Genomic DNA, 26493 nt, shown 5'->3' with positions numbered 1-26493 from the left:
GTTGATGACTGGATACTAAATCATCCTGCCATACCTATGAGCATGTATGATGTTTGTAATGTTGTTGGTACCGCCTACCCTAAGGCATTCACTTCTGTCAACATTCTCAACAGGCATAGCACCTCTGAATTCCCAAATTTTTTCAGAGAGTAATTTTATGTCATCTTATGTCACTAATAGGCCCGAAAAAATGAAAATGGAAATGGTAACGAATATAAGCTGATCCTAGGAAAAACCTTAGGAGAAGCAGAAAGAAGCAATAATAACAGACACCCCCATAAAACATGCCATAGAGGAACAGCATAAAGAAAGATTGGCTAAAAAACATTGTTAGAAGAAAAAAATCAGAAGGCTAAAAAAGTTAAACATCAAGTTTTTAATGACGACATTAATTCGAACAGTGATGTTAGTGAAGAGATCTGCAACGATTCTAGCGATTTAGAAAGCTTCAAATCTGAAAATCAAGGTTTGTCTATTCAAAGTCATGACTATGTTATAGTAAGATACATGACAAAAAAACTGTTAAACATTATGTCGGTCAGGTTATTAAGATAAGTGGAGATGAATATAGTATCTCTTTCATGAAGACAATTGTGGCCGGCAAATTTGTTTCCCCGACAAACCCGATGTAGATACCGTAGAAGCAGAAGATATTTTACTAAAGCTGCCCTCTCCTGCCATTAGTGGAAGTACAGCTAGGGCTGCTCGCCAGTTTATGTTCCCTGTGAATTTTTTCCAATTTAAAATAGAGTAAAAGAGTTTTTTTACTAAAAATCCCACTATGGACCACCATGATTCCCACAAAGGACCATATAGTGGTTCATAGTGGGACGAGTGGTTCATAGTGGGACTTGTTGAATAACATTTATTATAAATAAAGGATTATTTGAAATTATTATTAGTTTGCTTCCTTACATCCATACCCATGCTTAGGTACCCTTACTGTAATTTACAAACGCTTAATCAACGTGCTATACAATTTTGAAAAAAAAAACGTCCCACTATGGACCAGTTTACCCTACCTACTTACCAAATGCTTACTTCTTAAAATAAAATCCAATCCTTTTGATTTTATCGGATGAACCTTTGCATCACCTTTTCGTGTTGAAATCAGAAATTTCTGTAGTCGTAGCAAGCATAAACTACCGAGGCAATATAGGTACGAGTATCCATATTATTAGTTCTATAAAAATGAGGTTTCAAAAATAAAAGATAATGTAATTGTCTTAGGTGTTTTATTTTCAATTTTTTCTTGTAAATAAATTTTCAAAATAATTAACAAAAAGTCGATTTTTAACAACACAATTGCTTCTTTAAAAACTCTCCATAGGCTAAAAGGCAGTTCAGAACATCACAAAAGTCACTAAAAAATAAGTTCTCTACCATTTGTCTTTATTTAAAAAAAATATCTACAATTTAATAAACCGCCTTTTTACTAGGAAGGTGAAAGATGAGGTTATTTTTTTAACATAATAATCTTATCTATCCAAAATTATAATATATTCACTGGGCATAGCGTATATTACTGATAACCGTTAAGTAGAAATTAAAAAGTACGCTATCTATAGATATTAAAATGATAGATTTGAATAAAAATAAATAAAAAATCGTTACATAATATTATTTTAATTTTCATTTGGCCGTAGTTTAGTTTATCACAACTAACCCTTGATAATTAAAATGAAATTTAAAATAGTTAAAATACCCAAATGCCTAGAAATATACTAGAATTAGCGAAATTAATAACAAAAAATAACCTCATAATCTTTACTAGCTATATTATCAATCTACCTAATCTAATACAATATCACAAAAATTTACTTAATTTATGTGGACATTTTGGACAACACACTGAGAGCTGAGAAAAGAGTTAATTAATATCGGTATCATTATTTATATAGTTATACAGAAATATTATTTTTGTTGGCTCACCGATTGCTTATTCGGTATCATACTTCTTTAAACAAACACTGTTTAGTAATAATAGTTTCCTTTAAAGGAGCCATTAAAAGAAATAAAACACATTTGTCCTTTTGGTCCATGTGTTTATCATTAGTGAAAATACATCAAAAGAAATCGAAATTAAAAAAAGCTGTGTGCTGTCACCACTATTCTTCGATGCATACTTTAAAGAAATTTTTAGAAGGACGTCTCAGGGAGAAACTGTTGAAATAAAGTTCAATGAAATATCAATTAACAAAATTAGGTACTCGGATAATACTGTTATGTGGCAGAAAATGTCGAAGATTTGCAGAATGGTCTTTCAATAAATATCAACAAAAAATTTTTTATGAAGATTTCAAAATCATCAAAAATTTTAATGAAAGGTTAACAGTTAATGGAAAAGCTCTTAAATCAGTAGAGAATTATAACTATATTGGCGCCATAATCAATCAAATGAATCATTATTACAAAAAAATTAGAGCTGGTATAGAAAAGCCCGTACATATTTTAACAAACTTAATAGAGTGCTTTATAGAAGAGATCTGAAGCTGGATTTAAGGGTTAGGTTGGTAAGGTGTTATATTTTCTCTACTATATGGAATTTCGGCGTAGATTCTGATTGTGGCGACAATTGAGAAACATACAGGAGAGACCTGTACCTGTAAACGAATGAAAATGGGAGCTCCTAACTATTATTAAAATACAATTAGATTTTTAAGAAATCTAAACATCATTAAAATAATTTTTGCTACTAATTCTTTATGATTATTGGAAGCCAATAAACAGAAAATTTTAACAGTATTTCAATAAAGAAGATTATCAAAAGAAACAGAATTAGTTAACGAAATAAAAATACCAAACCCTCAACCTCTTAATGACAGGACCACAATATATTATAACAATATCGTATGGAATTTTTGATGAGAAGATCCTTTTTGGCAGGTTTCACTCGATGCGCAATAGCCCAGGGAAACCGACGGCTTTACGTGTCTTCCGAGATTTTTAGAAATAGAAAATTTCGTTGTCTGTTTAGAGAATTGAACTTCCATGTGTTCCGGATTATATGCCATTATCTTAGCCGCTGAGCTACAGCCGATACTAAGAGTACAATATCAGTTATTATTATATAGTTATTATAGAAGGAAAAATCATAAAAGAATCAGACATAATTATGTCTTTAGGTCAATAATCTCAGAGAATGATTTAACTTCCCATTTAACCACAGAGCAGCAGCAAGAAAAGAAGAAGCTCTTTACTATGTTCCTTCTAAACATAAGATTGAGGTCACACTGCTCGGTGGGTGTGTGATCTCATCTCAGCTTGTCAGTGGTTAGAAATTAATTTCTAACCAACGACAAGCTGAGACAACACGACACATTCACCGATCAGTGTGACTACGAGCTTATGTTGGTAATGCCTGTAGTATAATTTATTTTAATATTTTGTGGTTCCATCTGAAGTGTTGATTATAAGATAATATTTGCTTTCCTTATATAAAGTAAATAGTAAACAATGTTTACATAACTGAGTTTAATTATTTAGATATCAGAGAACCAATTATACTATTTCTGAAATCCGTTATATAGAACATCAGTGTACGTATCCAGCTGTATGTTTACATTTAAAACAAATTATTAAATTATGAAGTGATTTGTTTTGTATTTATCTCTTGCCCTTGTATCTAAACTGTCCACATTATTCCGTTTAATTCAAATAAATTGGTGATGTAGCAAAATCAAAAATTAAGAGATCACTAAGGTCTAACGGTCAATTCGTCCACATTATAAACACGAACAAATACTATATCTCTATTTTTTTAACGTTTGTCTAATTGGGTATTTGTTAGATAATTTTAAAAACATCGAGCCAAATAAACAATAAGGATCAAAAATGTAAAGGTTATCAGTTTAAACCTTGGATAATTCGTTTAATTGAAAAAGTGTGTGTGGTTCCTTGTATCACGTGCCTGCTATATGACTGCATATTTGAAATAACATGTACTATTTTTTATACATCGTACAAAAACAACCAGGTCTGTAAAAAATCGAATTTCTGGATGTAAAATATTAAAATCGGTAATAAAGTTTTAAATTTTTGATTTTATCTGCAATATTGTTTATCGCATTTCAAATGAGTGGCCTCGAATGTAGACAAAATGATTGATAATGAATCATGTTTTGGCGAAAGATTTGGAGCTCTTGCTGTCTAAAGATCCATAGTTTTTAACTCGATTACTTTAATGTGACGTAATGAAATATGTTGCAGAGGAAAATTAAAACCATAGATTTATTTCTTGTTCAGAAAATAAATACAGATACCTAAACCATTAAAAATTGAAAGTAGAAAACCACCCAAATTTGATACTGTTCACTTACGAATGGAAAATAATTGAACAACAAAGTGAGTAAGTAATGCAACGGGGATTGCTCTTTTCAGAGTTTATAATTATTTTTATCGTATGCTAAGTGTAATTATCTAAATCATATACTATAGACAAAATATTTATAAATGCTCGAGTTTGATCGAAAAAAGCTCAAAATCAAAAAGCGACGATGGAGGTGAATTAGGATATTGATGTCATTTTTTATACTATTAAAGCAGCATTCACATATCTCCAAGCTAGTAACTCAGTTGTTTCTGTGGAAGGGTATTAAGTCACTTAAGAGAATAAAAATACAGCAACTACCAGGAGGAAGAGCAAACTGGTTCAGGCTGGCATAAATACGATAGAAAATTCTTGGAGCCTTTGAATAACGAATAGAAGTACTAAACATTACAAAAAAAGATAAAGAAAGTCTTGATATGATGTTGAGTTGGCTAAGAGAAGAAAAATACAGCAACTACCACGAGGAAGAACAAACTCGTTTCAGGACTAGCAGAAATACAATAGAAAATTTGTGGAGCCTTTAAATAAAGAATAGATGCACAAAACATTACAAAACAAAATAAAGAAAGCCATGATAAAATTGCAAGGATTTTTAGACAGCTAAGAGAAGAAAAATACAGCAACTGCCAAAAGGAAGAATAAACTAGATTCAGGACTGACAGAAATACAATAGAAAATTCTTGGAGCATTTGAATAAAGAATAGATGCACTAAACATTTCAAAATAAGATAAAGAAAGCTTTGATAAAATTGGCAAAAAACACACAAAGGTGTTCAAAATAAAATAATCATATTTGGCAATATAGATGTTCAAACAAGCAAATAAAGATGGAAAAATATTAGAATTATGCATTCAATAAATATAGGAGATTGTTTTATAGTTTTTAGTCCACTTAACAACATGTAGATGGAAATTTAAAAAGTTTTCAATTCTATAGAGATAGTCTATAGAGATAGTCTATTTGAACTATTTTACACCAACTAGAATCCGGTGAGAGATTTAAAATTTAAATGTCCAGAAATTTGTGTTAAATAAAACTGTTAAAATGAAATAAAATGTTTATCTAAAATTAGATAGACATTACGACATTTTTCCTTGAAATTTCAAAATTTTTTGCATCATTTTTTTATCTTGTGTCGAGACGAATATACGTGTATGTTTTAGTTATAAAATATTTTTGCGATTAATATTATAATTATTCTAAAAAATTGTACACGTGTATAATTGCAAAATTAAATCAAAGCAGTATATAGTAATATGTTTAATTAGAAACATAAAAAAGTTTAAGACAGTTGAAAAATCGTAAACTTCAAGTAAATTTTAAGATTCAAAAAAGACTTTAGTAGACACTCTTTGAAGTTATTGTTAAATATACATATCATGTTTATACGATTACTATAAGTAGAGAGATTTAGTGAATACTATATACAATAATAAAGGTAGGTATTTTGTAAATAGTCAAACAAGGAAATAAATCTATAGTGCCCTTAATATCTCTAAAATATCTAACTTAACATCTCTATAGGTAAGCTTGAGGAAACCTGAGAAAAATACAATTTGTAGACCATGTGTTAATATCAATACCAATTGTATTATGAAATTAGTAACATAAAAAATAGTAAAATAATTGTCTAATATCAATGTAATATCAACTCTGCCGTTAATTTTATTAAATTTGAATACCTAAATGAAACAAGAATTCAAATTTTATTTTTCTACATTCATACTAACAAAACTCAAAAAAACGGGCAAGAGGGGCCCACATCCTCGAGCGCGATGTTACCGAACAGGGCTTAGCCCAGAGCGGAGACTCGAAGCTTGAGCAAGCAATACCTATTGATGATAAGTCGAAGGAAAGATTTCGTGTGTGGTCTTTGTACCCAGGACTTCCACACGACAGGGAACCTTTATAGAACATCAGAGTGCTACTCCACCAGGGTGGAGTGATTCCTGTTAATACAGGTTAATCCTTCTCGTCTCAATAAATTGCATCACCAGAATGTCATTTTTAAGGGGTGTACAAGTTTCTCAGATTGGATTACATACTATTACTTGCTTGCAAAAAATAAAACTTATGGTAAATATCTTATGACAAGTAATACGTCATTTAAAAGTACCTCTAATAATTTGGTAGTCGGTAGGTATTATGCGAATGCGTTAACAGCCTTACTTCATATTTTACTGGATTTTTTACGATTATGTCTAACACTTTCAAAACGGCGACCATTAAATTTCGAAAATTGTGAAGGAGTTTCGAAAAAAGTGAAGGAATAATTTTTTCTTGCTGATAGTAACATATTGAGCAGCACAAGAGCTTTAAAATGACGTAACATGTGCAGAATCATCTCGAGTTTTCAAGCAGTGGTGTTGTTATTTTGCAACGTTGGGGGAGCCCGATTTAATCGCTTATTCGTATCGTATGTTTTATAGATATTTTTTCTCACAAAATAGGACAATTAGCAAGATCAATCTTTATGATTGCTTGGTGACCTCGGTGATTGTTGGTAACATTGACTATATGATTCAATTATAATAAATTATAAAATAGGGATCAACCCTACAAAAATCATGCTTAAGAAAAAGTGGAGCAGATATCTCTAAAATTTTCAAAATTACTGAAAGAGGATGTGGTTCCCGCTATTTTTCCCAATGTGTTTTCATACTTAACCCGCCGCTGAAAACTAAAGAAGAGGTAAAATACAGACTCCAGAAGATAAGCAACATTTAAACTTCATGCAGAAAAAATGATATTGAAAAATTATATTGGCCTCAAACAGAGACCATTCGTATTAATGAGAAGTCGATTGAAGCGTGAGTAGAAGGGCAGCCACTTGAAGACACTTTGACCTCTGACGTCACAAGCCCCGTCTACATTCATCCCCACTTCACGCTCAAGCCGCTCCGGTCATGCCAAATGTTTAAAATTTGTTAAAGCTGTTCAAGACCTGTTCAAGACCTGTTCGAGACCTGATCAAAACCTGTTCGAGACCTAATCAAAACCTGTTCGAGACCTAATCAAAAACTAATCAAAACCTGTTCGAGAGACCAAGACCTGATCAAGACCTGATCTAAAGCTGTTCAAAGATTGATTGTATATCTACATTTTAAGGTGAATAAATCTTCTTGAATTATTGGTCCTTGTTTAAGTTATCTCAATTTACTTTGGATGTTTCTTCCTTATGTTATAAGTTGTCTTTTCAAATCTTTATTTATCGTAAAATGTAGGTATACGATCAATCTTTGAACAGCTTTAGATCAGGTCTTTATCAGGTCTTGATTAGGTGTCGAACAGGTCTTGATCAGGTTTTGATCAGGTCTCGAACAGGTTTTGATCAGGTCTTGATCAGTTCTCGAACAGGTTTTAATCAGTTCTCGAACAGGTTTTGATCAGGTCTCGAACAGGTCTTGAGCAGATTTTGAACAGTTTTAACAAATTTTAAGCATTTGGCATGACCGGAGCGGCATGAGCGTGAAGTGGGGATGAATGCAGACGGGGCTTGTGACGTCAGAGCTCAAAGGTCAAAGTGTCTTCAAGTGGCTACCCTTCTACTAGCCTATTCTAAAGACAGTCAGACAGACTTGTGTGCTGTCCCCACTGTTGTTTAATTTATATTCAAATAGAATTTTCACTTCAATTTGGAATATGGTGTAAAAATTAATAGAAAACTGACAAATACCATCAAATGATAAGGCAGATGACGCAGTTATCTTGACAGATGACTTAAATGGATTGCAATGTTTTTTAAAATCCATTAACACGGTGGGACTAGAGATGGGACTAAAATTAATTGTTCTAAAACAAAATACATAGTATTTAGTCACTTATTTTATCACAATACATAATTACAAATAGATGGACAGCCAATATAAAGAGTATACAATTTTAAATATTTAGGTTGTTATATTACCAAATACTTAGAGCCAGATAAAGAGATAAAATGTAAAACGGAGATGGCTCGTGCAGTTTTTTTAAAAATGGGGTCACTCTTCGGTAAAAACAACTTAAAATTTCAACTTCGGAAACGCACGATTAAATGTTACACATGGTGTCGAAGCATGGACCTTAAAATTATCTACTATTAACCGCTTAGAGGTTTTTGAAATGAGATTGTATAGACGAACACTAATACCGTGGACGGTTAAGCAGACAAGTGAAGCATTTCTCAACAGAACAGACACTACTCGGCAGCTGATTGTTAGCAAATCAAGAAAAATGGCATATGTTGGACAGATAACGAAGGGGGAAACAGTATAATATTTTCTATTAACCTATTTTCTTTAAACTTTATTAATATTTTTTAAAACCCCAAAAAATTAATAATGGAATCAAGTACCAGTTAATCTGACTAAGACAGTAGAGCTGTAATATTTAGCGGCAATGAAAATTTATTATGAATTAGTTCTTCGTCAAAAGGCTTGAAGAGAACTTACAGTTCTGAGAATATTGGAGGCATATATGGTTTAGATCCCCAATGGATACGTTATCACAAATACAGATAGGAGAGTTAAGTATTTTAATTTTATATAAGTGGGATGGAAAACGACCATGGTTTAGATGAAAGATAGTTATTTACAATAAATAGTAATAATAATTGTATTGTTGAAATTTTTGACGTTTCTTATGTATGTTTATATGTTTTGGAACAAAATACAACGAAACTGTTTTAAAAATCGAAGGTAAATGCCAAGTTATATATTACATTATTAATTTTGTTATTGGGATTATCGTTTTTATATATTTTTTTGTTTATTGCTTTTTTTATAGGTATTATTTATAATTATTGATTATTTTTCCAATGCTGATACAGATACACATCAGCGTACTTATATTTATATGTGGTAAATATGTTTACATATAAATATAAGAATAATCACTGAAATTATGTGCAAGTGACGCTGAAAAAACGAAAATTTTCCCCGGTGTATGGTAATCGGCCCACGACAGATAGGCGCTAATCTGTTCTGTGCTTTAACCCACTATTGCAATGTTGTCAATTCTAATCGCACGGCTTGTGAAGTAAAGTTGTCTTTGACCATGTGACATATATTGTCATTTACAAAGAATGTCAATAAGGTCATATTTTGACATATAATAAAAACAACTTGAATTTTATCAGAATGTGGAAAACTGGAAAAATAAATAGACATTTTAACAAAGCGTTTTCAGAAAAGTTTAAAATTTCTAAATTATCAATAATCCTTACTCTTTTCTATACAGTCGTTATTCAATATTGGACAGTTCCTATTTTGGAAAGGCACCACAAGACCTTACAAATGTCATGTCACATGTCATTTGAAGTCTTGTCATTTACAGTGACAGATGTCAGCTGTCATTTTAAATAATTACGATACCAAAACAACATAAAACGAATTTAAAAATATCGTTTAGTAAGTCAAAAATTTGTTAATTAAATTTTAGCTTTTAGTTTTAGTTTTTAACCCATTAGCATTAGGTAATTTAATCTAAAATAAACTTAAAATTATCCAAAGTAACCTATTTTTACCAAAGATATAGTATCTGTCGCAATAAATAATAAATACCGTGTTGTTTACAAATTACATTCTAGTTTCCAAATAAACTTTACCATAGCGCTTTTTTACTTTAGAAACACTAATGTTGACATTCGATCAATTTACTTTAGATAAAGAGCGCAAATAGAAACCAGACAAATAATTTCATGTAACTAGACTTTGCTACAACACTTATATCACAAAAGAAGATTAGCAGTGTCTTGCTGTATAAAAATAAAAAACTTCCTAATTTTGTCAATAGTAGTAACACAGACTAGAAATGTTTAGTATAATCAAGCTGTTGAATGCTATTTACAACTACAGAAAACACCTTCTATATGCAGTTTTAAAATATAGTTAACTAACAAAATTCTAGCCCTTTAATTGTAGAAGACATTGTATACTCGTCAAAATATTTTCTTGCTCTATTTCAGATAAAACAAATCTTGCACAGCTAAAACTTACTGAGAGAAACATAAAAATAAGTGGGTTTTTAAAAAGTCACGACGTCTGATATATTTCAGCTGTACTATTTAGTTATAACCAAATAAAAATAAACCAGAATAATATTCTGAAAGTATTCTGAAATATTTTTGTGGGCAATTCGTCCTTCAACTTTAAGATCCAAAGTCCAGAAAGAGAAAAGTTTAATATAGGCTCAAGCAAGTTTATTTAGATTTCTCACAGATCATGTGAATCCGCATCTTCAATTGCCATACAAATAATCATGATCATTCCAACTTTTAAAGCTACTTGTTGTTTTGAATTGCAAGCATACTATTCTCTTAAGTTTTTCAGTCAAGATATTTCTATCTTTCCACATTCCCCATGACATTTATTTGCTTTCAATAATGAGCATTAAAATTGCACGGTTAAATTTTAACATAATGAAAAAACTTTTCTGTAATCGCAATATCAATATAACGTTCCGGATATAAATGATTCGATGTTATATTTTCTCCACCCTTTGTATGGGATTGAGGCTTGAACGCTGAAACAATCCAACATTAAAAACCTGGAAGCATCCGAAATGTGGTGTTACCGACGTATTCTGAAGATATCATGGATAGATCGCAAAACAAACGCATAATTTCTAGAACAACTAGGAAAACAATGCGAAGCTTTAAATTCCATAAAAAAACAGGAAAAACATCAAAGGCAGAAGAGGCGAAGGAAGTTGTAAAATCTCGTGGCTATCCAATCTCAGTGAATGTAGTGAAGTTTTAATGCAGTTCAACTGAACTATTCAGGCGCTTAACCAACAAAATTATTATTGTTAGAATGTATGTTTCTCAATACTTCGCTTCTTTTTGTTCTCTATTTTCTTTTTATTATACTTTTTAACTATAGGTATCAGATCTTCTTGTTCTTATGTAATCCAGCCTTTTCCCTTGTTTTTTGTTGTTGTAAACGATTTTTTACTTTGCTTTATAAACGCTGTTTTAAAAATCTGCCAGCATTGCTCTATATTTTCATCCTTTAATCTAAATGGTGATTGTAAAATGTCTAGTCTAGCTTTAACTGCTTTACCAGATTTTCCGATTTCGATAGCTTGTTTAATCGCTGTGTCTGTTATTTCTGGGAACTCCTCATTACTGGTTATGCTTTTTTCATAACAGAAAAAACTATAGATAAAAGTAAACAGGGTATGATTATCTGTATAGTCTTGGAGCCAGGGGGGGGGGGGAGGTGAGTATGCACTTTTATGCCTTCTCGGTCCTTTGACAGTTTTTTATGTTTTTTTGTTGGGTAGATTCGATTTTTTAAGGGAACCAGGGCTGAAAAACCGTTAGATAATTTATTATTAACAATTTATTTGTTTAAATAATTGTATCTCCTAAACTATTACAGATATTTAATTTTAACACAATATAAAAATTTTTCCTTCCCAGAAAAATGAACAAAATGCCGTTTAGTAAACTTTGGTCAGATTGTTAGAACCGGAGTTCTATTTTGGGAAAACAATTTAAAAATGTACATTAGATGGGGCCTTTCCAAGTATAACTGAGCTTTCATACGTGCGATTAACTCTTAACTAATCGTTTTAAAGTAATTGTTTTAACTTAAACTTTGCAAAATCACTTTATCTTTATTAATAAAAAAGTTACAAAAAAGTACAATTAAACAATAAAAATTTCACTAAAAGAAGACTAAGAAATTTCGTCTAAAACAAATGAAAAAAAAAGGCATTCGTTGGGGCTTTTCCAAGTATAACTCACCTTTCATACGTGCGATTATCTTTCAAAATCACTTAATTTCAAAGGTTAGTGTTTCAGCTTTAAAAATAAAACTTTGCAAAATTATTTTATCTTTGTTAATAAAAAAAAAGACGATTCAACATTAAAAATGTTTCTAAAAAGTTGCGAATTAATTTGTTTATAAGAGATTTAAACAAAATTAAGCTATAAACTTTAAAAATTTGCCTAATGGAAGTTATAGGACAACTCAAAATGAATATTTTAAGCTTTGGTAAATGTGTCTATGTTAACTTTTGATCAAGATATGGAACGTTTAATAACGCGCTCTGAGGTTTGCTCGCAGCGCGTTATTAAACGATTAGACGGATTTTTAAAGTTTATAGCTTAATTTTGTTTAAATCACTTACAAACAAATGAATTTGCAACTTTTTAGAAAAAATTTTAATGTTGAATTGTCACTTTTTTATTAACAAAGATAAAATAATTTTGCAAAGTTTTTTTTTAAAGCTGAAATACTAACCTTTGAAATTAAGTGATTTTGAAAGATAATCGCACGTATGAAAGGTGAGTTATACTTGGAAAAGCCCCAACGAATGCCTTTTTTTTCAATTGTTTTAGACAAAATTTCTTATAATTCCGATTCTAATAATCTGATCAGTTTACTAAACGTAAAATTAAATATCACTAATCGTTTAAAACGTAAAATTAAATATTTCTAATAGTTTATGAGATACAATCATTTAAACAATTAAATTATTAAAAAAAAATTATCTGATGGGTTTTCAGCTAGGCACCCTCGAAAAATCGAATCTACAAACCAAAAAGTGCATAGTCAACCTTCCCCCTGGCTCCTAGACTAGTATGGGACATAGTAGAATAAAAATAATCAGGGGGTAATTATAACCGATTGTTTTTTAATAATAATATAAAAATCTGTGATCATTGTTTACTGAAAACATTAGAATAATAAAATAAATGAAAATATAGATATCCGTTCAAGTAAAGATAGATACCACTTCCATATTTAAACGAAATGAATTATTAATATGTAACTCTTAACTACACAACTCGGTTACACTTTTAATCGTATATTTATACAGTCCATCTAATTTACAAACCGTTGCAGATCATTATCTACGTCAGAGATCGAAGTTGACATAGTTGCCAAAGTATAAAAAAATCCTGAATCCATTTTAAATCAAATAGGTCACATAATTATTATTATACTCTTTACAACGACTATTTAAATTCGTACGTGACATTTTTGAAATAAAACACACTAATTTTGTTCTAAAAAGAACAGATTTTATTAAATAGGTAAAAATATAAAACAAGAGGTATTCACTTTAAAATTTAAAATAATAAAGTACAAAAAGTGTCAACACCGCAACTGTCAAATAAGTGTTACCAATTTATGCCAAAATTTCACCTTCGTTCGTTTACAGTTACAGTGTGTTCCGAACAAATGTTCTTCATAAAAACGCTTTATAATGCATTTATACAAATTAAATGAAACATATTCTTGTCTATTTCTTTGAGTGAACATTAATAGAAATCTTTAAATATTAGTTCTACGCGTATATAATAAAATATGTCTAGTGGCTGTAATGCCAGTGTACTCGGCAAAGTGATTCTAAAAACGAACACACCTACCGCCTAAATATTTCGTGTTGGTATCGTGTGTCGTCACGGGCTATAATGCTAATGACGTGCAACGGTTTGTAAATTAGATGGACTGTATGTAAATATTCAATGACGAGTATACTTGTCCTGATAATTGTTCTATTGCTAAATTAGTGTATGTATACTTGATAGGAACAGAAAGCATTATAGTACAGAATATTTTTTAGAAAATTTGTTAGTGCTGTGAATAAAAGTTTGATGAAACCTTAAAAATCTTAAAGAATATCCGTGAAGTTTTGGAAGCGATAATACGCTCTAATTATTATCGTTCATAGGATCCATATATAACACTAATAAAAACTTTCTAATTTTTTTAGAACACATCCACTTACGCAGAGGTTTTAACTCTGTAGATTATAAGCTAGGCCATATAAAAATATAAATTTCATGAAATATAAAATAGTCTTTTTTTATAGTTTTCACTAATAAAGTTTCTATTGGGGCTTTATTTCACAATGCCAACAAATTTATTCTTGATTTGACAGAAACAATGATGCGTTAAAGATGGTACATTAGACATTTTGTGGACTGTACCAAAGTATTTGTTGAAGGCGTATAAATTTTCATGTCCGATATTTTGTAATGATACATTATTTGCCGAGGTATGCAAATATTTCTTCTTGATGTTTCGTCTACAACTACGGCACAAATTATTATCAAAGGTTCTGCAACACAGCTGTAACTCTCTATAAATGTATACTGGCTCATACTATAAAGAATGCGCATCGGTTTTCTTGGATATTTGGCCGGTTTCTTAAACGATCTTAGATTTTCCCGTCTAGTGTGAACCCCGAAAATAATGTATCATTACAAAGTATTTGTTCATTGGATGAAACTGTCAAAACCTTTGACAATGAGGTAGTTAAACTTTTAGTTCAACTATTTATGAATTTGTGGGAAGAAGTTAGGATTCAAACAATTTTGTCAAAAACATTCCAAAGGAGTTTTATCTTCACAGTATGCAAAATGGAATGGTAAATATTGGAATTATCTCTAAGAGAGCGAATGCAGAGTACAAGATTCTGTAGAAAGAATAACTACCAATTCAACTAGACACGCCATGTCGCAAGCATGGACGATAATAGGTGGTTTAAAATAATTATCGAGAGCAGATCCAGAAACAATGTCTTTTGAAATAGAAGGCGTCTTTTATAAAAATGGATCAATGATTTCTGGCGCATACACACACTGAATACAAATTGAAAGATAGGTATTTTCAGGTCGCAATCAAATGAAAGGTGTGTGAAGCCAAACTAGGCTTCAATCTATAATAGATACAGAAACGAGACAATTAATATGCTCATGTACAAAGGATTAACAAAGTTACTGATGAAGATCATAGAATTTATATCGGTAAAACTCATGAAATGAATACGGCAAAGGAAAACTACGCAAAAGGGAATATCAAAAGCGATGAGTTGTAAGAATCTTGGAAAAGACCAATGGAATAACCAAGAATGCTGTAAAAAAGAGACATTGAATAATGTCGAATGATGTTTTATATCTATTATATATTTAAATTTTCTAATTATATGGTAATATTTAAAAATGTGATGCCACAGATAAACAACTTTTTAAACATACAAAATATGTAGCTGCATTGTAGACATAGAAACGAAAAATACATCTAATAATATAAAAAATGGTTATCTTACCAAAAATAAATATATCTTTGATTTGAAGAAATTTGAAGCAACGATAGAAACCGAAAAATAAAATAAAAGAGTATGGCCTATGCAATGCTAATTATTATCACAAGAACCTTTTTTCAAAAAGACAAAATTCTCAATAAATGAGAACTTTATCCAGTATCTTACAATTAAAAATAAATCTTTTAACACTTTTCTTCAAAAAATCCTCTGCTTTAATTTATAGGAACGTAAACGTTACTTGGACGGTAGCTTTCTAACATTTTTCATAGAAAAAAACTTACAATCTTGCCGATTCCTTCACAATTCAAGAACCAGTAACCGGTTTTTATATTAAGTTTTCAACTTAATACTAAATTTTAATGTATTATCACAATGTTTGCATTTCTCAAGTTTTATCTCTTGCCTTCGGCACAATAGGACGACAGTTCTTCTTGGGTACAGGACTTCTCGCAACATTCGTTGTATACTCCCCATCGCCTTTTCCTCCTCTTTCCTCCCATAAGTGTTGACGCTTGTTCTTTACTTTGGTAGGGGAAGCCCAAATCGCTTTTGTCGGGCATGGGCATGTCCCCGTACATACCATCCCATTGTGCAGGACGTGGAAACCCTAAAACAAATGAATACAAGGTTAAATATATTTTGGTTGAGTGGAAAATAACTTAGTATCTAAATTTTAAATTTTAATTGTTGCTCCAGTGGCCAGAGACAAAAGTCATGTCTGGCCTTATGGCTTTACCAGTGCCATTAACTGGACGAAAATGCCACTGAACCTCTAAAAATCATATAAACAAGCTGAATTTTGCTTTTATAACCCCATTTAAAATGCAAAAAAGTTTGCCACTCCTACCCCCGGGAATTTCCCCTAAAAATCCCTCGTAGGTGTGAAAACAGAAAACATCCATTTACCAAGAATCTGTATGCCGTAGAAAAAAATGTTTTAAACAAGAAATGTTACTGAAATAATTTTTAAACAAAAATGTTAACTAGCACTTTTTGTGTAGAATAAACAACGCCTGAAGCGACCGGCGATTTTAAATGTAAGTTACGCGCACGAAATCAATTTTTTCAATAAAATTTGTATCAACTCGACGGTAAAAATTCGATATCTTTTAAACAGAGTGTCCTATCGAAAAAAATGAAAAATTTAAATGAGTTTTACAGCTGAAGAGTACAGCTTTCGTATACAATTTCTGAATTTTGCCGCAAATAAAGCTGTTAAATAAATAAACGTTGCGCGATTTTGCCATTTTTTACGATTCTCATAAGATCCATAAAATTTATTACTTTCATTGGCCGGTCGCTATAGAATTTCCATTGTTGAAGCGTAATCTTCAAAACCTATAACATAAAGTTTCTATTTTGAGTTTTGACAACAAATATGAGGCATCTGAAATGTGCCTAAAAAGCGCCAAATTTAAACTTTCATATTACAATCTCACGTCACGGGAAATGCTTCTAGAAAGACGGCATTAGGTGAAATTTGTAGCTGAACTTATGTAGTTTTAAAAAATAGTGCAATCGAAAAGAAGGAGTTTTAAACGTTTTATAAAAAAATAGATCGTTTGTAATGTGAAAGTTTAAAATTTGGCTCTTCTTATGCCAATTTTAAATGTCTCATATTTGTTGCTAAAATTCAAAATCGAAAATATTGCTTTCGCGCGTGACTGACATTCAAAATCTCTGGTCGCTTCAAACATTATTTCTGAGAGAACAGTATATATAACGAGTTTATTACAGCTGCCGCCGTTTCTCGCAACCTAGCTTCCAACGCTTGCGATCGTTCCAGTCATCTACTTGTAGACCCCTATCTTCCATTGCACCTTTTACTTCTTGTCTCCACGATCTTCTTGGTCTTCCCTTTTTCCTGCGGTTGGATGCGTCATTTTTATTTATTACCCAAAGCTCTGAACCATATGTAGCAATGCTTTCTATGATACTTTTGTATATCCTAATTTTTGTGTTTCGGGTGATGTGGTTATTCCAAAGTATACTATTCAGTTGACGTATTGCTGAATTCTCTTGACCAATTTTAGTAGCTATTTCTTTTGTATTCCGACCATTGTTTGCAATGTTTACACCGAGATATTTATAGCTATCAGTATTTTGAATTTGTTTGCTTCCTAGTTCTAAGTGCTTTCCTTCACCTCCCACTACTACGTACTCTGTTTTTGATGAATTAATTGATAAGCCCCACTTAGTATATTCTTCATCTATTTTTTGTAACATGTAGTGGATATCACTGCAAGTATTACTTGGTCATCAGCAAAATGCAAGCTGTACAGTGTATGGTCTCCAATTTTAACACCCATAGGTTCACATTTTCTTTTCCAAATATCCAAAACCCCCTCCAAATAAATCTTAAAGAGTGTAGGTGCAATGCAGCAGCCTTGGCGAAGTCCTTTGGACATTTTTATCTTTTTTGTCACTTTTTGTCCAATCTTTATTACACTCGTCATATCATCGTACAACTCCCTTACAGCATTAATGTAAATCGGTGGAATATTCTTGTCTTCTAGCACCTGCCATAGCTTGGCTAATGGGACACTGTCATAGGCTTTTTGAAGATCAATAAATACCATGTGTGTCTCCATATTATGTTCCAAACGCTTTTCTATTGTTTGTTTTAGGCAGAACACATTGTCTATACAAGAACGACTAGTACGAAAGCCACTCTGATCTTCAGCGTCTTCCCAGCAATCTTCAATTCGGCTTTTAATTATCTTCCCGTAGACTCTACAGATTGAGTTAGTTACACTAAGCCCTCGGTAGTTCTTACAATCTTTTCTGTCGCCTTTATTTTTGTATAGATTGCTGATATATGCAGTTTTCCATTCTGGGGGTAGCTCTTCTCCTCTCAAGAATAAATTAAAAGAATAAGCCAAAAGCTGAAATAGTTTGTCAGGGCCATATTTAATCAGTTCAATGGGTACTCCCCCCGGTCCTGGAGCCTTTCCATTTTTCATAGCGTTGGCGTGTTTTTTAATTTCTTCTGGTGTTATTTCAGTTTCTTCGCGGTAGGAAATATCATATTTTTGGTAGCCAATATCTTGGAATTCTGTTCGATCTTCTGTCAGCATTTGTTCATAATATTCGACCCATAATTCTGGGGCTATTAGAGTTAACCTACTGCATTCTTTTCTATCTGTTCTACAACCTCTAATTGTTTTCCAGGCTTCTTTACTTCTTGCTGTACCCATAAAATTTTCTACGTTATCGCAGGCTTTATTCCACATCTCACTTTTGGCTTTATTTACCTCTTTCAACAGAGAACGGTTCAAGCTACAAAAAAGTGTAAATATTAGTAAATCGATATTTTCTGTCCCCCCTTCGATTGGGTGTTTTAGGTGGTATAAGTGGCTACCTTTGCATCTGTCTTGGGGCCTCAAAATTCACATTCTCAGCAAAATTCAGCTTGTTGGTATGATTTTTACAGGTTTAGTAATATTTTGATTACTTATGACTAGAGTAATATTAAAAGGCTCAAATAGTATTATGTAACTAAACAAATTACAGATTTTTACATCTCGAGTTGTTCTTGTTTCACTAATTAGCTAATTAGAAGTGGAATTAAACAAAATGGTCCAGGAGAACCTGATCCAAATCTCTGCAGTAGAGTTTTCCATAATGGGATCTCTGTTTGTCCCTGCCGATTATAAAAAATGATGCCGGTGTTAAAATTTGTGGTGATTTCAGAATTAGAAATCTTTTTATGGAAGCCGATAAAAATCCTTCATTGCACACCCATCGCATATCAACGGGTAAAAAGGATAATTAATTGTATTGTGGCTTCATAGTAATAAAACGTTTATTTGGATTCCAAGTGTGTTTTTTTCAGAAATTAACACATTCACTGCCAGCTATATTTTCATATGTATGCCTCTACGCGCCAACGTTATGCTTTATAATTCCCTATCAAATAACTGGAACTTCAAGTTAGAATTTTCTAATAATTTAATAAACCATTCTTACAGCACATGCCTTCTAGGCTACGTTGGTCTTTTAGTGTGAGATATTGCACATTAATATGAACCAGCAGCTTAACAAGCATTAAGCGTTTAAAAATGTGTATCCATGGGACCAACGCGGGCCATAAAGACAATACTAGTGTTGGTCCCTTTGGACCAACGTGGCAGGGAACGTGTTAAATAACACAAGTTAAATATTAATGAATTAGAATAACAAAACGACCTCTAATTTCTAAAAATTTGACAAATTTTCTATATAATAAAAATATGATACTTACTGTCCATTCGTTTGAGGGTGTTGTAGTTTCCCTTACATATTGTGGATAACGCCTTTCCAATCTGACTGCCGCAATACTTTTGGCCCTGTATATTATCACGTTGCAAATGAGCGATTTGAAAATGCATTGCGCTTATAATTATTGCTATGACCAAGAGTCTATAATTGAGTTCCATCTGTAACAAACAAAAATAAGCGAATTAGTAATCCAGAATAAAAAATATATAAAAAAATCAAAGTATTTTAGTTTACCATGAAAATATGGACGGAAAAGCAGTTGGTGGACAATAAGTACTTCCAACATATTGTTGCTTTTCACTTTAGGTTTTTTTCTTCTAGATTGATCTTTAAAGGTAACAAGCAACAGAAAAGCATTCTCACATAAAAATGATTTATTCTAACAAGCAAAATGATCCCATGCAATGGGGCATATTATACTGATTAATGTAATGTTATTCTGTCATCGTAAGGTGATAATCAATTCTGTCACTATATGGGTTAAAGATCACATAGGACTAACGCATAATGAATACGTTGAAGGTTTGTCTAAAAAAGCCCATTAAGCATAGTGTTAAAAATCAATGGAGTCAATTATGGTAAGATCTTTGCAATCAACCCAAATCTCAGTATTCACTTATTCAACCTTCAGTTCCAAATACACTCTGGGCCAAAATTAACCGGCCACCTTAAAAATGGGTAATATTTGATGTCTTATATCTCCTAAACCTGTTGTCTGATTTAAGTGATTTTTTTAATATGTTATAGCCTTATTCCTTGACAATACCGTGATAATAATAATATCGAATTAAACTGTGTTTTTTCTTAAAGTTTACATCACCCTGTGGAATATTCTAGCATTTATAAAATATTGAAATTAAAACCTAACTATAGTTTCATATTTTTTTAACATTTTGTTTTTTGATTCATTCGCTTATGTTGGATAATACAAAAGTTAGGTAGTTTACCAACTAGCCATGTTTTTCATCAATACAGACGATTTAACCAGCAAAATTAACCCCACCACCTTTATTATTGTTTTGTTTACATTACCTATGACAGTTTGTTTCCTTAATTTGTGTCACCGAAGGATTTTTGACAAATAGTCGTTGTACGACATTGTTGCAAATCTGTTTCCGTGTTAATAACAATTCTTGAACAATTTGTAATTAAAATTAAATTTGTAATTAAAATTAACAATTAAAATTGTAATTTTATATCATTGTGAGCGAATATTGTTTAAGTTGAAATTTTAGTGCTTATTTATTGTTTGTGATTTTAAAAATGCCACTCGTTCCAACTGATGCTGCTAAGGCAGTGGTTTTAGTTGATGCTGGACTGGTTACAGTCAACGTCATATCGCTGGTATACTCGATGTACCCAGAACTAAGGTACAAGATGCCATCAGACGATTTTCGGAGACAGGATGGTACAACCGCAGGCCAGGTCAAGGCCGAAAACGATGCACTTCAGTTCGAGATGACCGCTTCATTGTCACCAAAGTATTGAGAAATCGCTTTTGCACCGCTCCTGAAGCTCGTAGGTCTCTTCTTGATGTGAGAAACGTTAGTGTGAGTAGACAAACGATTAGAAGAAGACTGTCAGAAATAAACTTGAGGGCTTTTCGTCCAGCTTGCGCACCACAACTGCTCCCACAACACCTTAGGGCTAGACTTCATTTTGCGCGAGAATATGCTAACTGGACTATGGCGGAATGGAGGAATATACTGTTCTCAGATGAAAGCAGAATAGACCTAAAAGGTCCAGATGGACGCCAACGTGTCAAAATGAAAGGTTTGTTGCATGCGTTATAACCGAAACAGTGGCTTACCGAAGAGGGTCAATAATGATTTGGGGAGGTATTTCTTACGAAGCGCGTACTGATCTTGTTGTGTTCGGTAGAGGCAGTGTGAATGCCCAAGTATACGTGCAAGAAGTTCTCCAAGACCATGTCATGCCTTTTGCACCATTCATTGGTGATAAATTCAGACTAATGCATGACAATGCACGTTGCCATAAAGCAAGATCTACCCGTGAGTATCTTAATGAGGTCGGGATTCAAGTTCTACCATGGCCAGCACATAGTCCCAATCTTAACTCAATTGAGCATATCTGGGAAAACCTCAAAAGACGGGTAAGAGCAAGAGTACCACCTCCTGCGCCCTTTAAAGAGCTGAAGATAGCTGCGGTAGAGGAGTGGCACAATATCTCCCAATCTGATATCCAGGATATCATGAATGGATTGCCAAACCGGCTCCAAGAAGTCCTAAGGGCTAGAGGTGGCAACACCCATTATTGATACTCATTTTTTTTTTTCAATTTGACTTTGATTTCCAAAATATTGTTAATTTGAATTTTCTTCGAAGATTTTATTCATTGGATTTTTACTGTAACAAATGACTTTTTTCAAAAAGATTCTTTTTTCTCTTCCGCGGAGATAAAAATTGATAAAAAACATGCATAGTTGTTAAAGCACCTAACTTTTGTATTATCTAACATAAGCGAATCAATTAAAAAACAAAATGTTGACAAAGCATGAGGCTATAGTTACGATTTAATTTCAGTATTCTACAAATGCAAGAATATTCCACAGGGTGATGCAAACTTTAAAAAAAAAAACACAGTTTGATTCGTACACCCGGTATACAATGAAAATTTACGTGTTTAGCAACAATATTATTATAAAGATATTGTCAAAGAATAAGGCTATAACATATTAAAAAAATCACTTAAATCGGACAACAGGTTTAAGAGATATAAAAAATCAAAAATTACCCATTTTTAAGGTGGCCGGTTAATTTTAGCCCAGAGTGTATATATTGGTTTGAAAATTACAAAGTACTTCAAAGATATATATCAACTTTAATCAGAATGAAGTTTGGGTATGCATGTTTCCCTTTACATTCAGCAAGGATTAAAGTTTCTGATTTAAACCTATGTACCGAATGTCAGAAAGTAGGTACTAAAGTAGTAGACTTGAATCAAATTTTCTTTGAATGCACAAAATACATTCCACATACTTTATTAATAATCGGTCAAATAGTTTCGAAACAAATTCAGATTTCTGCTTTAATCTGGAGCCTTCTAAAAATTGCAAGACATGACCAGACGATGATAAAGGTGTTAAAGAAGACATGGGGAATCTAAAATTTGCATTCCACGACATGTCTATTCATCTAGGCAGAAATCCTAACGAATTTGTTTCTCGTACTCATACAGAGTAGATCCGAAGAAAATGAAAAAGACAGAAAAGATTTTATTTCACGTTCAAAGCGTCTATGTATCTATTGATACGTATTTCGCTTTAATAAAGCTCATCAGAATAGTTATTCATAGCCGTTCTTAACGTGAAAAATAAAATTCTCTGTCTTATTAGAAGTAACAATAACATGACTTCGTTATGGACGCAATAGCGACATCTGATAGAAAAATCCGATTTTTCTATCAGATGTCGCTATTGCGTCCATAACGAAGTCATGTTATTGTTACTTCTAATAAGACAGAGAATTTTATTTTTCACGTTAAGAACGGCTATGAATAACTATTCTGATGAGCTTTATTAAAGCGAAATACGTATCAATAGATACATAGACGCTTTGAACGTGAAATAAAATCTTTTCTGTCTTTTTCATTTTCTTCGGATCTACTCTGTATGAGTACGAGAAACAAATTCGTTAGGATTTCTGCCTAGATGAATAGACATGTCGTGGAATGCAAATTTTAGATTCCCCATGTCTTCTTTAACACCTTTATCATCGTCTGGTCATGTCTTGCAATTTTTAGAAGGCTCCAGATTAAAGCAGAAATCTGAATTTGTTTCGAAACTATTTGACCGATTTTTCTATCAGATGTCGCTATTGCGTCCATAACGAAGTCATGTTATTGTTACTTCTAATAAGACAGAGAATTTTATTTTTCACGTTAAGAACGGCTATGAATAACTATTCTGATGAGCTTTATTAAAGCGAAATACGTATCAATAGATACATAGACGCTTTGAACGTGAAATAAAATCTTTTCTGTCTTTTTCACTTTATTAATACTTTATTTAATCCTTATTGAAATTCTTCCCTCTGTTTTATCCCATTTGTTTTTGCCTCCTAACCGTGACATAGTCTGTTTATCTAGTTTGTCTAAATATAATGTCTTCATGGGTTTCTAATCAAGAAACGAGTGAACACGTATACATCTTACCTGTAACGATATTTAATTACTATTTAAATGGGAATAAGCCACAATTAAAGGTTAAAATACGTTTGTTGACGTTTCAATTTCCACTTTGGAAATCGTTCTCAAAATACAAATATTAGTGTATTGTGAGAACGATTTCCGAAGTGGAAATTGAAACGTCAATAAACGTATTTTAACCTTTAATTGTGGCTTATTCCCATTTAAATAGTAATTAATTTAAAATACCACAAGAAAATAGCTTCAGAACAATGTAACGATATTTATTTAAATTTTTTTTTTTAATAATACTGTTTTTATTCTTTCCTTTAATAAAATTGCTGAGACAGACAGAGTGGCTAACGTCTAGGCCAAGAAAAGAAAACTCAGTGGAGAAACTACTGGATACTCTTATGTGGTGTAATGAAGTTGCTCTGATGAACCTCTGAGCGTGAAAACTGTCCTCTCCGTACAATCCTGAATGAACAATTACTAATATTTGTATGTAATTACGTGGCTAAAGGTTTGTAAACCAAGGCTAAAACACAAAAAAAAACACTACTGAATACAAACTTCGCGATTACAGTACGAGCAACTCGGAATAGAGAAAGCTGAAGAGTTAGCGCCAAAAGTGCAATCTCTGGATGAATATCAGCATTCATATCTACTACGTATTTGCCAGATATACAGAACAGAAAAAGAAGAACAAATTTATAATTGACTTTGTTCCTCGTAAATATTTTTAATTGTGGCGTATTTTCAAGGAATGTAGTTGTTTATATGTAAATTTTCAAAATATTTTCATACAAAATATGCCTTCCCAAAATAGTTTAGAAAAAAAAGCGAAAGATACATCATCTATTGATTAAGAGTTTGAAATTTATTATTTAAGAAAAATAAACTGTTTATTTCCTTATTGTTGGTATTAGCGAAAATAAACGAAAATGTATTTATTAAGAAAGCATCAGTTTTAATGCAGTATTACACTAAACAAAAGTTTACTTTGTAAGATTATTAACCCGGCGCCAGTGTGGTGGGGTATGACATACCCCAGTGAGTTTAAAATTAGCGCTAATATTTTTATCGGTAAATTAGCGCGACAGGCAGTTCAGTACCTTTCGTTTAGAACCTTGAAGGAGGTCTCGCAGTTGTTGATTTACTGTAGAAGTGAACGCACGCATCGCTGTTTTGATCCAAACGTCCTTGGGGTATCATATACCCCACCACACAGGTAAGTTAATATATTTATGGTAGTATTGTTTGAGTTGGGCATTCACACTTTAATATAATTTCCGTTTTATTTATTTTTAATGAAAATGTGAAATTTTATACATAAATTATATATGTTTTTGTTCTAGATTATGGCTTATCGATATAAACGGGATCAGGCGAGGCTTCAAGCTTTATGGGACGATTCTCAAGACGATGATGTAGGAATTGGATCTGCAAGCGAGAACAAATCCGACAATGAAGACAACGGTAGCCACAACTCTTACAGCGAGGAAGATACTATTGATTTAGAACAGTCGGTGGCTGATATAGAAATCGAAAATGAACTTTTGGGGCAAGGACAGGAGAATCAAAAGAAACATGACGTCGGTAAGGACGGCACTAAATGGTCTTCAACATGCTTTCCTATAAATGTAAGAACAGGCTCAGTAAATATCATTACGCATTTACCAGGTGTAAAACGAAATGCAAAAATGGCGAAAACTCCCATGGAATGTTTTAATTTACTTTTTACACCTAGTATGATGGATGATGTCGTAACTTGGACTAATATGAAAATAAGAAGGAAGTCCACTTGCTACGATGAAAACCATCAGTATGCAAACCGATTCGCGAAACCAATGCTACTGAAATAAGAGCATTGTTTGGACTATTGTACTTGACTGGGGTGTTCAAGTCTGCTCGGCTTAATTTAGAAGATCTTTGGTCTACCGATGGAACCGGAATAAGTTTATTTAGAGAGACGATGTCTTTACAACGATTAATTTTTTTACAATCTTGTCTACGTTTTGACAATATAGAAAATCGAGAAGAAAGAAAAAAACTCGATAAATGACTGCAGTTAGAGCAATTTTCGAAAAATTTGTGCAAAATAGCCAAGACGCCAAGCGAATACCTTACTATTGATGAAAAGCATTTAGAGGCCGGTGTGGTTTTCGCCAGTATATGCCGAAAAAGCCTGCACGATACAGATTAAAGTTATTCTCTCTCGTTGATGCAAAATCATATTATGTTTTGAATGTAGAACTATACGTGGGATTGCAACCAGAGGGACCCCTCCAATTGAGCAATAAACCTAGCGACGTAGTTCTCCGACTTGTAACTCTTATATCTGGAACCAAACGAAATGTAACATTCGATAATTGGTTCACAATTTTTGAGCTGATGTTGAAGCTTTTAAAAGATCATCAACTGACGTCTACTGGAATTGTAAGAAAAAACAAAAGGCAAATACCTGAAAATTTTTGTAACATCTAGGAACAGGCCAGTATATTCGTCAAAATTCGGATTTCAAGAAAGTATAACGTTAGTTTCACATGTACCAAAAAAAGGAAAAGTAGTTCTTCTATTGTCAACTTAACACCATACTCCTGATATTGACGATTATACTGGCGAAAGTAAGAAATCAGAAATAATTTCTTTTTATAACGCTACAAAATGTGGGGTAGATGTGGTAGATGAGTAGTAGTGGTAGTGGTAGTGG

At 32.3% G+C, this 26493-nt stretch overlaps 2 protein-coding genes across 2 annotated transcripts; one reads left to right on the top strand and one right to left on the bottom strand.

Annotated features, from left to right (window-relative positions):
* Window positions 1-1227: 1227 nt before the first annotated feature.
* On the bottom strand, window positions 1228-19792 carry LOC140437666 (bombyxin-related peptide B-like). Its single transcript, XM_072527312.1, has 2 exons — window positions 19618-19792; window positions 1228-15981 (listed from the first exon to the last, which is right to left on the bottom strand). Exons 1-2 carry the CDS (start codon window positions 19790-19792, stop codon window positions 15767-15769), a joined length of 390 nt encoding a protein of 129 aa, XP_072383413.1. The 3' UTR covers window positions 1228-15766.
* Window positions 19793-24941: 5149 nt separating this feature from the next.
* Window positions 24942-26211, top strand: LOC140436265 (uncharacterized). Its single transcript, XM_072524966.1, has 2 exons — window positions 24942-25011; window positions 25139-26211. The coding sequence occupies exon 2, from the start codon at window positions 25142-25144 to the stop codon at window positions 25643-25645; it is 504 nt and encodes a 167-aa protein (XP_072381067.1). The 5' UTR covers window positions 24942-25011; window positions 25139-25141; the 3' UTR covers window positions 25646-26211.
* Window positions 26212-26493: the final 282 nt, after the last annotated feature.

Source organism: Diabrotica undecimpunctata, chromosome 3, assembly GCF_040954645.1.
Source record: "Diabrotica undecimpunctata isolate CICGRU chromosome 3, icDiaUnde3, whole genome shotgun sequence".
Taxonomy (NCBI): domain Eukaryota; kingdom Metazoa; phylum Arthropoda; class Insecta; order Coleoptera; family Chrysomelidae; genus Diabrotica; species Diabrotica undecimpunctata.
This window is presented reverse-complemented; position numbering and strand designations above follow the sequence as displayed.